This window comes from Vanellus vanellus, assembly GCF_965231255.1.
Source record: "Vanellus vanellus genome assembly, chromosome: 1".
NCBI classification, from domain to species: Eukaryota; Metazoa; Chordata; class Aves; order Charadriiformes; family Charadriidae; genus Vanellus; species Vanellus vanellus.
Genome location: NC_138905.1, coordinates 31,297,836 through 31,313,427, shown reverse-complemented (window position 1 = coordinate 31,313,427; position 15,592 = coordinate 31,297,836). Strand labels below are relative to the sequence as shown.

At 37.1% G+C, this 15,592-nt stretch overlaps 1 protein-coding gene across 1 annotated transcript in view; it reads right to left on the bottom strand.

The window, feature by feature from the left end:
- Positions 1 to 7,875: 7,875 nt before the first annotated feature.
- Positions 7,876 to 15,592, bottom strand: part of IMMP2L (inner mitochondrial membrane peptidase subunit 2) — a gene marked incomplete at its 5' end in the record, with an annotated part of 478,429 nt that continues 470,712 nt past the window's right edge. The window contains one exon of the mRNA XM_082492739.1: positions 7,876 to 8,427. Coding sequence (XP_082348865.1) covers positions 8,308 to 8,427 — 120 coding nt within the window. The 3' untranslated portion in view covers positions 7,876 to 8,307. The remainder of the gene's footprint in view (positions 8,428 to 15,592) is intronic.

The window sequence follows — 15,592 nt, the reverse complement described above, 5'->3', positions numbered from 1 at the left end:
CCCTGTGTTGTCTGGCACTCCAGAGCATGAGTCTTCCTGTGCCCCTTTCCAGGAGTCTGGCTGGCATAGATGACTGAGACTATTTCAGAGCCCAAGCACCCTAAACATTAGGTCTTCATGTATGTTGACCATAGTCACTAACTTTGTACACACATGTACACAATCTGCCACCTAAATCTTTGTAATCTTTAACAGTGATGCTCATGAAGTGTAAAACAACATACTAATAAATGTTAACATTGATATCAGTATTAATAGGTACTTCTTACAGTGTTTTATGAGGGTAATGGTTTTTTTTCCTCTTTAGAGTAAGAAAACTGAAAGAAAAACATTTCCATGTACCAGATTTTTCCAACAGATACTGTGGGCCAAGCATCCCACAGACAGAAGTAGCCAGCAAAGAAATAAGTGCTCCCAGCCTAACATAGCAGATAGCAAAAGTAATCAGAAGTTAAGGCTAAAAATTTCAGACTTTAGTTAGCTGTTTGTTGTTTACAAACGGAGACTTTTCAGATGTTGCTGTTGAAGTGAGCATTAAATATTTGTATAAATAATAAGAACATTCAGTTACATTAGAAAGAATGTAAGATAAGTAAGGCATTTAAACTTCCATGCCTCAGGGCATAACACTAACATTAATTGCCTGGGGTTAGAAAGTAATTTCCCTCATGGCAGGTTATTCCAAGCTCTTCATTATAGGAAGTATAATTTACTGACCCCTGTCAGGAGCAGGTTACTGGACATATGGACTACTTATCTGAGCCCTGAAGATATTTCATGTCAGATTCAGAACTATACATTCACAATGAGGGGAGAATGTAGGAGAATAAAGGAAATTAATTTCTTTAATTGCAGGCTCACCAAAAGCAGGCTAAAAAGTTAAGTACTATAGCCCGATCTTAGTTCCTGATGCATCACAGTCCTGCAGAAAACTCAGGATCATTTGTATGATTACCCCTCGTAATCAAATGGGTAAAACCATAGGGAGTCCTAAAAAAATGCCATTATATGTTTCATTTATTAATTGAAAAGTGTACAAGAAAAAATATGAGGGTGGTACATTTTAGTTCCCAAAGGATGTAAAATTTAATTTTGACATTTAATAGAAGGATATGAGAAAAGGTTAGATGTTAAATAAAATGCTGAGACATTTGTGAGTGGGATGAGGAAGATAGTACATGATGTGGTGGGTTAATATAGTTCCAACAAGTTATCACAAATTAAACGTTTTTTTAAATTAAAGTTTTTGTCTGTGTGATCAGGATAACCTGATATTCAGATATAGCTGCTGCATTTTTTAAATATTCTACACCTTCAGGTTTTTAGTTAATAAATCATCCAAAGGTCAGCTACTCATCCAATAACACTTTTAATAAATTCCAATCAAGAAGATATTTGGATGGTGACATAATTTGAGTATTGGCAATATTTTCAGTGTAATGTTCTGCTTAAAAGAGGTGCAGCTACATAAACCAGCTTCTCGCTTATCTTTTATTTCACAAATGAAAAAACAAACAAATAAACCCACAGCAAAACAGATAATGCTAGAACTTCCACAATACACTACACAATATTTTTTTAAATTTAAAAATACCCGAAAGTTTGTAGTTGTGGAACCAGATTTAATAATCTGCTCATTTACTTCACACAAATTATTGAAAAGGAGTACAGACGCAGAGATGAGGACTTCAGCTCTGCTATCTCTGGGGTTCCCAATCTATCCCCCAAGCCACCACCATGTGGTTTTCTTGCAGCCTTTGTCCTTTAGTTTTCTTCAAGAACTTTAATTTATGTCGGCGAAAAAGCATAGCTTCAATAGGGTGGTTAGAAGGTGCTGCTACATGTCATCTACACAAATCCAGCCTCTTTGGGTGAAATTAGATATTTATGGAAGAAGGACATTTTCTACAGTATTTGCCATTAGTATGGCCTCATTACATTATTTACAAGCCTAAACGGCCACAGGAAGCCATAGCTCTAAAAAGACTCACCTTTCCTTTCAGTTCCTTTCAGAACTCAGCTTGGCCACTGCAGTTAAAGACAATAAGAAGAGATTCTTTCAGTACATCAATAGAAAAAGGAAGACTAGGGAAAATGTAGGCCCACTGGTGAATGAGACAGGTGCCCTAGTGGTGGAGGACACAGAGAAGGCAGAGTTACTAAATGCTTTCTTTTCTTCAGTCTTCACTGCTAAAGCTGTCCCTCATGAATCCCATACTCTGGAGGCAAAGGGGAAGGTCTGGAGAGAGGAAGATTTTCCCTCAGTTGAGGAGGACCGGTTAAGAGACCACTTGGCCAAGCTGGACATTCATAAGTCCACGGGCCCTGATGGCATGCACCTGTGAGTGCTGAGAGAGCTGGCGGATGTTATTGCTAGACCACTCTCCATCGTCTTTGAACGGTCATGGAGAACAGGAGAGGTGCCTGAGGACTGGAGGAAGGCTGACATCACTCCGATCTTCAAAAAAGGCAAGAAGGAGGACCCAGGGAACTACAGACCGGTTAGTCTCACCTCTGTCCCTGGGAAGGTAATGGAGCGACTCATTCTGGATGTCATCTCCAAACACGTTAAGGAACAGGAAGTTATTGGAAGTGGTCAACATGGATTTACCAAGGGTAAATCGTGCTTGACCAATCTGATAGCTTTCTATGATGTTATAACTGGTTGGCTGGATGAGGGGAGAGTCGTGGGTGTCATCTACCTTGACTTTAGCAAGGCTTTTGAGACTGTCTCCCATGACATCCTCATTAGGAAGCTGAGGAAGTATGGGCTAGATGAGGTGACAGTGAGGTGGATTGAGAGTTGGCTGCGGGACAGAACTCAGAGGGTTGTGATCAGTGGCACAGAGTCTAGTTGGAGGCCTGTAACCAGTGGTGTCCCCCAGGGGTCAATACTTGGTCCAATTTTGTTTAATATATTCATTAAGGACCTGGATGAGGGGACAGAGTGTATCCTCAGCAAGTTTGCTGATAATACCAAACTGGGTGGGGTGGCTGACACCCCAGAGGGCCGTGCTGCCATCCAGCATGACCTGGACAGGCTGGAGAGCTGGGCAGAGAAGAACCTAATGAGGTTCAACAAAAGCAAGTGCAAGGTCCTGCACCTGGGGAGGAAGAATGCAAAGCACCAGTACAGGTTAGGGGCGGACCTGCTGGGAAGTAGCTCAGAGGAGAAGGATCTGGGGGTCCTAGTAGACAGTAAATTATCCATGGCCCAGCAATGTGCCCTTGTTGCCAAAAAGGCCAATGGAATCCTGTGCTGCATAGGGAAGAGTGCGGCCAGTAGGTCGAGGGAGGTCATTCTCCCCCTCTACTCTGCACTGGTGAGGCCACAACTGGAATACTGTGTCCAGTTTTGGGCTCCCCAGTTCAAGAGGGACAGGGAACTGCTGGAGCGAGTCCAGCAAAGGGCAACTAAGATGATTAAGGGCTTGGAGCATCTGCCTTATGAGGAAAGGCTGCGAGAGCTGGGACTCTTTAGCCTGGAGAAGAGGAGGCTGAGGGGAGACCTTATTATGGCGTACAAGTATCTAAAGGGTGGGTTGAAGGAGGATGGAGCCAGGCTCTTTTCAATGGTTCCCAGTGACAGGACGAGGGGTAATGGGCACAAGTTAGAACACAGGAAGTTCCCTTCAAATACACGGAAAAACTTCTTTACGGTGAGGGTGACAGAGCAGTGGCACAGGCTGCCCAGGGAGGTTGTGGAGTCCCTTTCTCTGGAGACCAGCCTGGATGCAGTCCTGAGTGATGTGCTCTAGGCAATCCTGTTTTGGCAGGGGAGTTGGACTAGTTGATCTCTAGAGGTCCCTTCCAACTCTGAAGATTCCGTGATTCCGTGATTCCGTTATTCCTTCTCACCATACAATGATGGATGGATAAGCTGTCTACTGGGAATTTTGGTTTTCATTGATCTTTTTCTTTCATTTAGATTTGTATTTTATATCACAAATGGTTCATTTGTGCATTAATTGTGCAAGACAATGAATGACAGTGAACGGCACGGTCTTGCCACTGAAAAGGGAGACTTCTTGAAGGAGAAATCCTGTTTTTTTTTGAAACTTCTCACGATTATTTTATATGACCTTGAACAAGATGCTTAATAGCCCATGATAAGAATAGACCATGTTGGTGTGGGGATGAAGAAAGTAATAATTTTCTTGATCATAATAGTAATGATAGTAAAATATTCCAAAGAGAGAGGATTATTCCATATTATAGCAAAATACCAAAGGATCACCAAAGTTGCCCAAAAGCATGAAGGTTCATCAGCTGCTAGACTCCTGAGCAATATGCCTACAGAATGATGCCTCTGACAGCTATTTTACTTGTAATATGCTAAAAGCATTCAGACCTCTTTCTGATTTTAATGTCGTGAACAAATCTAAAGAAATGAAAAAAAAAATGTGAAAATCAAAATTCTGCATAGCAAGAGCTGATATATGTCATCACTTGAATTTATGATGTTACTTTGAGTTTGTATGTGATCTTTGACTTCCAGTAAGTGTTATTTCATTAGTATTAATACTTAAGGAGCCAGGTAGTGTAAATGTTTACTAAAGCACAATCTATTTCCTTGGGTTTACCTTCTTTTCTTTGAATAGTTATGCACTAAATTATCCATTTTGTAATGGCTTCAGACCTGAACAGCTAGTGCTTTGTGCATGCCATGACAGATTGCTAGTCTTCACGTTGCATCATCTAGGTACTTTATCCTAAAGGATTGAATAGTTGTAAGAAATGAAACTCAGCACATCTCCTGCTGCTGTGTCTCCTTATCACAGGGAACACTGAACACCTAAGTGAGGATCCTCATATGCATCAGATGACCATTCATTCTTTGCAACAGCTTTCCACTTTCTCAACTGGCATTTTGGTTTTCTGTAAGAGGCTGTGATGCTTAGACATTGCTGAGGTACATAGCTTTGCTCTGTCACTCTCTCAGATGCAGCTGCTGATGTCTGGTAAGAGTACCAATTCCTGATCAACTTGCAACATCTCTCCTCGCTCTACAAGCACAGTCTGGCATCCACCTAAGATAATTCTATGTCTTTGGGCTATAAGAAAGGTATTTATGTGACTCATCATACATAAAAAAATCAAGGTTTAAAATATTCTATCATCCTTTTCTCAATGTCCTACGTCTCGCTTGTGCTTATTCTAATTTAACTCCCCTGAAACCAATTCCTTATTGCATTGCCGATGTGAGCCAGCACCAAAACACCAGCAGGCCTGTGGTTGGAGAGGAAGGTGCTGACTTAGAAAGCTAATCATGATAGCTTGAGTCCATGAGAATTTTGCCACTGATTTCATTACAGCCAGAACAGGCTTCTCATTATGTGTTTCACATCTGAAGGCTGAAAATCAAATATATTATTATATCAACAAAATAATAACAGCTTTAAATATGCGGTTGTGTGTTATTGCTGCTGCTTGCTCCTTTCTGATTTGGCAATGTGGGTTTGCTTTTCATGCTCTGCACACCGAATGATCCATTACGTTATCTTACTCAAACGCTTATTATGATCTCACTGAGCTATTTCCATTCACTAAGCTATGTGATGATGTAAAATGTTATGCACATTAATCTGATGACAACATGTAGCAAAATAGCTTCTTTTACAGGAATTGGGTTCCTTAGATGCTTATTACAAGAAAGTAGCACATAAAGCTACTGTAATACTGTTAGGCTTGCATATAATGAATCTTGTAAGTCTAAAGGAAGTAGATACTGATGTAACTGCCTCCTAGCCCAGCATCAAAGGCAACACCAAGTTTACCAATCACAGAATACCTAGCCAGAGAACGTATAAAACAGCTGATGTGGATCTCCAGGTCTAGCCAATCCATGCTCCTATCTCAAAGTATAAACAGGCCCAAGAAAAAATTTTAAAACCTTGCAATGAAAAATAATCTATTCCAACGTTTCATTATTTTTAAAATTTTAATTTCTCTTTCTCCATGCCTAACCTAAAAGTCTTATTGTTGCGTCGTAAGTCTGTTAGTTCTCCTCCTGTACACGATGGACTTGGAGAACCAATGATTCTTTTTACTTCACAGCAACTTTTCATGATTTTGAAGACCGTGCCTCAGACTCTCCAGACTAAATGGTAAACCCAAGTTCTTCCGACATTTCTCATAGGTCATGTTTTTCCGGTTTCTCTTCTTTTTTGTTGTTTCTCTCTAAAGACTCCAGTTGTCCCTCATTTTTTTTTTTTCTGAATCTGGTGCCTAAATTCATACCTCTGAATGATGAATGAAGCAGGAATATAGTTTTCGGTGTTCTGTCTGTACTGCTGTTCACAAAGTGTGGTATTTTTCTTATTCACAACAGCATATTTTTGTTCAGTTTAGACTACAATCCACTTTAATCTCCAAATTTTCTTTTAACTTAATCCAGCATGTGTATGGGTAATTATTCCACCAGACTCTCTCCTCATCATTATTGAATTAAGGTCACAGCAGTCTAATACCATTCTTCAAAATGATGGCAATCTTTACAACCATTGTAACGTCTTCAAACTTAATAGGCGTATTCTCTAGTCTATCATTCCATCATGTATATTTATATACATAAATATTTATAAATATATGTATGCAAATATAGATGTATAAATATTTCCTGAGCCATATCACAGTTGAATACTTGGGACATTTAAACGTTCATAGTTTTTATAAGGTTGTGTGATAAAATCTGAACTAGTGGAAAGAAGGGAAATGAAGACCTGAACAACCAAAAGAAATAAAGCTGATCTAATCTGGGGTTTTTTTTCCACTTCTTTTTATGTTTGTCTCTTTCTTTCCCCTTTCCTTGATGTGTGTTTGTATCTTTGTCACCAAAATTAATTATGACTGCAGTAAATTTCTTGAACTCATTTCAGTTTTCTTAATTAATTTGAAGAAAAAAGATTGCAAAATACTGTTTTCAATCACCCTATGCCAATCAAAATAATTGTGAATTTACTGCAATTAACACCCAGACAAACTGCATTAGTTTTAACTAAGGTGAGTTCAGAAACCTATGCAACAGCTTTTTGGAACAAGGAAAGATCATGGCACACACAGACAGTACAGTGTTCAGAGCGCCTACAGAGCTGAAGCACTTAAGAAGAAGGTTAGATGGTAATAGAGACTTTTCATGGTGATTGAACCTACCGTCTCACTGATACACAGATGTGTGTCTTCAAAGAACTATAGGCATATTTTCATCTTGCCTGAAGTTCTGATAATTGCATGATTTTAGCTGACATGTTTAAAAATCTTTTGTGTGATATGTTAAATTTTTAAAGTACTATTCTATATCTGAAGTAAAATTCAATAAATATGAAAATAAGCTGGCTCATATTAATCTGCAGCTGAAATGTGTCATTTTTCAAGTTCTTTTTTCTTACAATGTGTGCAGAAGATTTATTTCATATTCACAGTGTATTTATAATATTAATTATATATTTATAGCATTAATTGTATACTGTCTATAATTTAATTACATACTTTGAAAGAAATGTGGCAATCAATACTAACAATGATTTACTATACTTGAGAAATGAAAGAAACATTGCTTTCATATACTGCAATATAATTTGTATATTTTGACTGAATATCTACTTCAGCAAGACATACAAGGAATGTTTATATAAAACACTCCTGAAAGAGAAATTAAAAATAAGTAATAAGTACTCGGTTCAATAATAAACACAAGCTGCATTAAAAGAAAAAACTCTCATTAGCTTTTTGAAAAAAAATTATGACATGTATTATTAAGTTTTCAGCTACAGAAGTAATGATTCTTCAGTATTAGGAATTATAGGACAATCCAAAGCATATTATGTGTTTGTTTCTTTTTTTCATATGCAGTCGATGATAATAATAAAGGTTCCATTTAGTTACTAAAGAAACAAGGTGAATGTAAAAGATTAAAATATTTTATTGAAGGTTTTAATAATTTCTTATCCAGGGAAGCACAGGTACAGACATAACAAGTCAAGCATTTTACTGCTCACAGAAAAATTGAACATTCCAACCTTATACAACCAATTATTTCAAAGCAAAATAATGCACTATGCGCTGCGCTGCTGTTTGAGATTTAAAAAACAAACAAACAAACAAAAACCGCCAAACAAGAAAACAAACAAAAAAAACCACAAAAAATTTACACTTAAAGTGGCATTTTAACATGAAGACGTCGCATGTATTTGCTGATGTACCTGATGTTAAAGCACACTTGGCAAAGTTCTTACAGGTGATGGTATAATCACTGCAACTCTTCCTGGTTAAACTTCACTTCAGTGTTTTTCCATCTGAACAGGCAGATCACTCTTGCTCTCTCTGGAGTGGTTTGCGCTCCGGCGGTAGCATTGGCTGTAACTTCTGCCAGCGCTGCGGAGGCCAGAGGATATGAGTAGCTCGAGCATGCAAAAGTCCAAGAGAAACCTATAACCAAAATATAAACCCGAGAGATTATTAAATGCTGCAAATAAAATAACATGTGGAAAGTACAAAGTACGTGATGATTTGTAACAACAACGAGAGAATACAAAGCAGAGAACTTTGCGTGCATGAGGAGTGTCTCATGCATGTGGTGAGAGGAAAAGTAAAACTGCTTCAGTGACAATTTGGGTTTTGTTGATAAAACTCAAACAGCTTGCTGAAATGCACTGGCTGTGACAAACGTGAACAAGGAACATTTTTTCAGATTCAAGAAAAACAGTTGATTAAATCAGGTGAGACATTCTCTAATCCACCAAAACCTTTGGTTATTAGTTATTCTGGGTACAGCAGAACAAGGTTCAAGTATCCATTCTGAATATGTTAAACAGAAGCTGTGTCTCGGATTTGAGCTATGTACACTAACCACACCAGGATAGTTGCCTTTTGAAACTTGCTGTGCTTTCTATTTAGCATTGTCCTTCAAAATTTCATTTTTTCTCCAACCAGAAATGGAAATTACTGTCAGTCATAAATATTTGCACGAGGATGAAAATGTATTTCTGATAGAATTATTTGAAACACATCTACAGAGCACATATCTTTGAAGTTCTAGGACTACTTACACTTCATTCATATGTTTTGTAAACATGTTTTAGCATCTTATTATTTATTATTGTTTGGTTTTACTTCAATAATTTTACTTTATTAATGTTTTACTTCAATAAATCAAAACAATAGTCAATCCTGATATTCCTTACAGATGAAGCGCTTCTAGGTGTCATGGTTTAGATAACTGTACTGCTTAGATAACCTTAAGAAAATTACAAACAAGGCTTTTTTCCAAATATGGTATGAAATGGCTAGACTAAGAAGAACTGAGACTAGAACAGTCACATTTTCAGACTGAGATAACAAGACAGGCCTTCAATGTCTGCACATAACATTGAAATTAAGTAATTCGGTATGTAGTTAATCTCACTTCATTTGAAAAACTGCAGGATAGACTGCTGCATCTTAAACTATTTGTTTAGACTTCTGGAGATGATAGCAAGTTATAAGCTTCCCACCAACTATAAAGAATCCAATACCAATAAAAAAGTTGCAACCAGGACAAAACCATGGTTAGAAATACTAAAATATGTGGGAAAAGATTAAATAATTCAGACTTCTAAAGAGACAACAGGGTCAGAAGTCTATAAAATTATGAACAAGATGGATAAAGAACACATAGGTTTTATGTGCCTATTATGTCATCATTTCTCATAAGAATGAGGAAACATCAGATGACATTATCTTCAAAAAACTTTAAAGCCAACAAAAAGGAAATGCTTCTTCAGAATATGCATGATTACATCATACTTGCATACATTATACAGGACACTGAAGACACCAGAAAAGACTAACAAACTGGTTCAGAACATAATAATAAAAGCAAAATCCATTACACATAATTGAACATAAACAAAGTAACAGTGTAGTCTCTATACTCTGCATCAGGAAACGCTGAGGGAAAAATTATATACTTGTTTGTTATTATGCTGTAATGATCTGGTATTGGCTATTGTCAGAGACAGGACTTAAATGTATTTCTGGTTTGAACCCGTCCATTCCTGCTTAAATTTTTATGTAAACTCTGTTCTTCAGTTCCATTACTCATCACAACAAAAGTGATTTCAGTAAGCAGGTAATTCAGCTTTTTATGCAAATAGACACCAAATAGGCCCCTAGGAATATCTTCAGCTAATTTTCTTGATTTAATTTCATAGGATTAATGTATATTCACCAGTCTCTCTCTACTACATAATCAAATCAGTGAAGCTGAAGTGGTCTATATCTAATTCCATATTCTGTACCTTGATGAAGCAGGTGCTGAATTGAATATAATTTGGTTACTTAATAACCCACAATATGTAAAAGAATCTGAAGTAGATCACTGAAATTGCAGTCTAGCGGCATATTTCACTTCCTCGATCCCTTGCAGGGATCACTTGTTTCCCTGATCCATTGCAGCTTTTTTCCTACGTTTAAGCAAAGGACAGGCTGTAAGTGACAACTCCGTTTTGATAGGATTTAGCTACATTTTTTTAAGTTTTTACATACTTCCGTGTAGTTTGTTGGCTATTTATGGAATTCATAATATCTTTTATCTTAATTATCCCATAAAGGGGTCTGCAAATGTAGTATTGCCACGCGGATTTGTTCCCTGAGGATACAGCATGATGGTACACACATTACAGGCTGGTGCCAAAACATAAAACCACAGCGAACCCCACCACTGCATATAAAATGTGACAGCATTAGTACAGAGAAAAATGTTAAGATACTCTTCTCAAAGACAAATAACATCCCATTTTCAAAGCTCTGTGTTTTTCTCAGTGCATTGCTTGTTACTGATGTCAGTAGGAGGTCTGCACGCAGACTGAGAATATCATAAATGAATCAAAACTTGTTTGAAGCTAAGGCTGGGAATAATTTTGCCCAGAGGATTACTTCTACTGACCATCATCTGACTTGAAACTAATAAAGAAATATCCTTCCTATAAACCTGATTTACAGGACAACATGACTAGTGTTAAAAAGGAAAAACGGGTATTGTTGAGGGATAGAAGTCTCTGCTAAATAACAAATGACACCGATGCTACAGGGCTTCTTTTATAATAACTTAAAGGCTCACTTTAAAAGCACCTTGATGTTTGACTTCTGCAAACAACCTCAATAACTTTGCCCGTTGCCTATTATTATTCTGTAGTTACCGCAGCAGCCATGAATTTCACTGAGGAAGAACAGAATTGTTTGCAGAGAATAACCTGCCCTTGTTAATGGGTTTACCCTCATCAAGGTTAGATAAGGACAAAGGGTGAACGGAGAGGCTACACCTTCTGTTGCAACAGTGAAATGCTGAAATAATCTATTAGAAAAGAGTCTAATCAATTCCCTTACAGACATTATTTACTCTCTTTACTTAAGAAAATAAGTTTACCCCCTGTAAACACTATCTTAACCATAAGAAAAATCAGTATTTTACAGGCACAAATTCTTTGAGGAACATACTTCATTTACCGACATGAGTAAGAGATGCCAGCAATCTAAATAGTTGTTTTTTATTTCTACATTATGTTCTATTTATTATTCTTGCTGTAGCAACAACAGACGCTATGTTGAATTGAATCCACATTATTCTCCCTAACCTAAGCTGTTTAGGAATTAATTCTTTTTTTTTTTTTTTAATCTTTGAATATTTAATTGAACAACTGAGAAGTCATTCTGTTGACGTAGCAATTTTATCTGCAAAATAAGTTTTGAATGAATAATACTGTTTTGACACTGTTACTGTGATAAAAGCATATTCCCTCAGAGTCTGCTCGTTGTTAGTATGTTAGTTGTATGGAGACTGATTAGTTTTGGCACTGCATTAGGGAAAGATAAGCCTAAGCTTGATAGTGCTATCTGCAGTGGTATTTACAACCATCTATCTTGCTCATTCCGTCCTAACAGACTGGGGTAAATGCACCTTTATTAGTATAGAGACTTATATTACTCTTGCTTCTCCTGGTTCCAAAATATGTCATTTTAAAATACTCATCGATTTACAGACTGTACTCCCCACCTCTTCTTGTCTGTTTGCCATTTGACACCTTCACTGTCTCTTACCATGATGCCTTTTCTAATCCCAGATCACAGTGGTAAAAGCAGCATTCAGACTGTGCAAGAATCCAGTACGGATGTAGCCTGCAGGGGTGCACACCAAAATTTCTATGGAAATCCAAGTCTTCAGTTTGGATTTCAAGAAAAGGAAAAGTCCAGATAAGGATGCAACCCTAACAAGGCTATTCTCTGCTTTCTCAGGATATGTAAAGTCTACCCAACCTGCTAAATTCAGGTACCGCTGCTCCCAGTTGTGAGTTCACTTTACTTTAGGTGCATTCCCCACAGATCCCTCTTTGCTTCTTTTTTCCTTGAAACTTTGGTGATTTTGCTCTAGCTTAAACAGCCAAGACTTCAAATTCTGTAGCAACATCAAAACAAGAAAGTACAGCACCACTGAATATAACCTGAAAAACCGCAATGAAGAAGCAAAAAAAACCCAAGCCTTTACAACCTTCTCTAACGCTAGACTTCCTAACTAGTCAATTTGCCAATTAGAAGTAATAATAAGACAAAGAGACAAAAACCAATGCAAAGATGTTTGTTCAGCTGTTATTGTAGCCCTGTAAGCTGGTATTGCCATTGCTAGTAACAAGCTGTAGACCTTGTACCATCTCTGCAAGGCATCAAGATTAATTTCTCAGGCTTTGTCTGAATTTTCTTCGCCTGCCTGGAGTTTTGATTTAGCTTCTTTAGCTGCAACATTTTTTCTAATGATCAGGTGCCTATTGCCTAATTTGTTACAGTTTTCCTTATATCCCTTATGTTTGTTTATATTTGCATAATCTTATGGTATAATCGAAGTTCTTACATATACAGTAAAAAGCAATTATTCTGTGTAGAGTGATATATTTATGACTTTAACATAATAATGTGGTTTACAAGACTATAGAAAAGGGATAATGAAGACTGCAGGCCTATAAGCAACTTAGCAATGGTCATTAAAAAAACAAAAAAACAACTGGCTGGGGAGTTGGACGAAAAGATTTTAAGGCTAACACAGAGAAAAAAAGTTCAGAAGAACACAGTATGTACTAACATACATAAAACAAAATATGTAATAAATACAGATAAAAAGTTATGTTGTCAATCAACGAACAAAAAATAAGGAAAAAAGTATGTTAGGATATGTACTAAATTAGCCTCAAGCAGAACTTGAGAACTCACTAAACCACCCGTTTCCCTTCTTTTTGAGGAGGACGGGTGCTGACAACCTTAGGACCTAAAGGAGCAGCATAAACACTGAGAAAAGGGTAGATACTTGAAAGTGTGTGACAGTTTAAAACTATACTATTACTGAGACTTGTTGTGCATTAATTTGATAATTTGGAGTGTGAATAGTAATATCATTGTAACTGGACTAACCATATTAACAATCTAAGTAAAATACAGTTAAGAGTCACAATCTTAATGCAACTAACCATGAATTGGTGGCTTTCTGTATTAGGTGTGTTCGCCTTTTTGCTCTTAACATACTTTTGACTTTAACATTACTTTACTACTGGTCTTCTAATTAAGACTACATAAATTCTCATTACGTGGTGCAAAATACAGAAAGATTGTCTTATTTTTCCTTACTCAGTATTTCTTTTCTTGATTTTCCTAAACAAAAATGGCAATTTTGATGAAATCTTAATAAACATACTTTGGATTCACTATTTCTTCTGCCTCAAAAAAAAAATAAAATTCAAAATCAGAAAAAGAAAATTAAATAGACTATTTTTATTATTTTCTAACAATGTATTTGGATTGAGCAGCATTGTGACTGAAATTTAACTTAGTTATTTCAATAAAAACATGAAATATACGTGAAACATTTACATCTTTGTGACAGAAGGTCCTGTAATAATCATATTACAAAGTATAAAATAACATAAGGAATCTGGGAATATCTCAGCGACAGAAGATAATAATAAGCAAAGGTAACAGAAAGATAATAATAAAGCACAGCAGTAATCAACATCGGCTCAAAACAACGATCCTCTCTGAAGGTGTACTTGAGTAAGTGCTTGAATACAAATATACTTCTTCTGAAGAAGAAATACTAAAATATACTATCTAAAGAATTATCTTGTTTCATCATGTTTAAGTCTAGAAGAATTTCAATATTAATTTGTATTTTGCCTCCTGGTCTCATTAACGCATATTCAAATTGTGCAAATCCCCTAAAATACCACTGGAAGAGTACAATAATAGCTAGCGTACAAACTAGAAACAGAACTACACTACAAGTGCCACAGATTATAACCTGTGTACCTGAGAAATTCCATTGAGAGACAGAAAATCACCATTTTAAAGGCATGTATCAGCCTCTGGTTTTGAAGAGTCACTGTTGCTTTATTCTCCTAAGCTGAGTTATATTCTAGCAATATTGCACAGGCCTTCCAAATGCCATGGCCAATGATAAACACGTAAACACAAAAGATTAAAATTCTCTCAAATCAAAAAGAGATAAAACAATACGAACAATCACAATGTTTCAAATTACGCTTTCTTTTCTTTGAAGCAATATATTCTCATTATATGTTTTTTGTTCATATGCAGTTTAGTAAATCACAGAATCACAGAATGGTCAGAGTTGGAAGGGACCTCTGGAAACCATCTAGTCCAACCCCCCTGCCCGAGCAGGGTCGCCTACAGCAGGTTGCACAGGACGGCATCCAGGTGGGGTTTGAATGTCTCCAGAGTGGAAGACTCCACAACCTCTCTGGGCAGCCTGTTTCAGTGCTCTGCCACCCTCAGAGTAAACAAGTTCCTCCTTCTTAATGTTAAGATGGAACTTCCTACGCTCAAGTTTGTACCCGTTACCTCTTGTCCTGTCACCGGGCACCAGTGAAAAAAGACTGTTCCCATCTACCTGGCACCCTCCCTTTAAGTATTTATAAGTATTGATAAGATCCCCCTCATTCTTCTTTTCTCTAGAGTAAAAAGACCCAAATGCCTAAGCCTTTCCTCGTAAGAAAGATGCTCCAATCCCCTAATCAACTTAGCAGCCCTTTGCTGGACCCTCTCCAGCAGTTCCCTGTCCTTCTTGAACCAGGAAGCTTTATTTACAGCCTTTCACATGCTCAGCACTATGGAATACCAGCTGTATTCCAAATTTTCCTCTCAAATTTTCTATTTCATAACACAAAGTCATTGGGGATGGTGGGGAGTAATTCTGTAGCAGTAGAGGTCTATTCAGACTATATTTTGCTGGCTGGATACTTGCTACTCCCCACAGAGTTTCTGAAAGGTGCCAATACATTAGGTGAAAACCCCCCTAATATGGAGAAATCTTGGGTGATTTATAGATGGCACCATTTGAGCAGACATATGTCTTTAATGAATTTTTCCAGAACTGGTAGTTCACATCTCTGTTACCTATATCCTAGCTGTAGTTTGACTATACTGAAATTATGGAAGATTGGGAATGCCAAATTTGTGTGGAAGTTGAAAAGTGTGTGTAAAGGGAGCAGGCTAATGAGAGAGGAGAGAAAAAAGTTCTAGAATATTTCAGCCCCCAAAATCTCAAAGAAAAGCT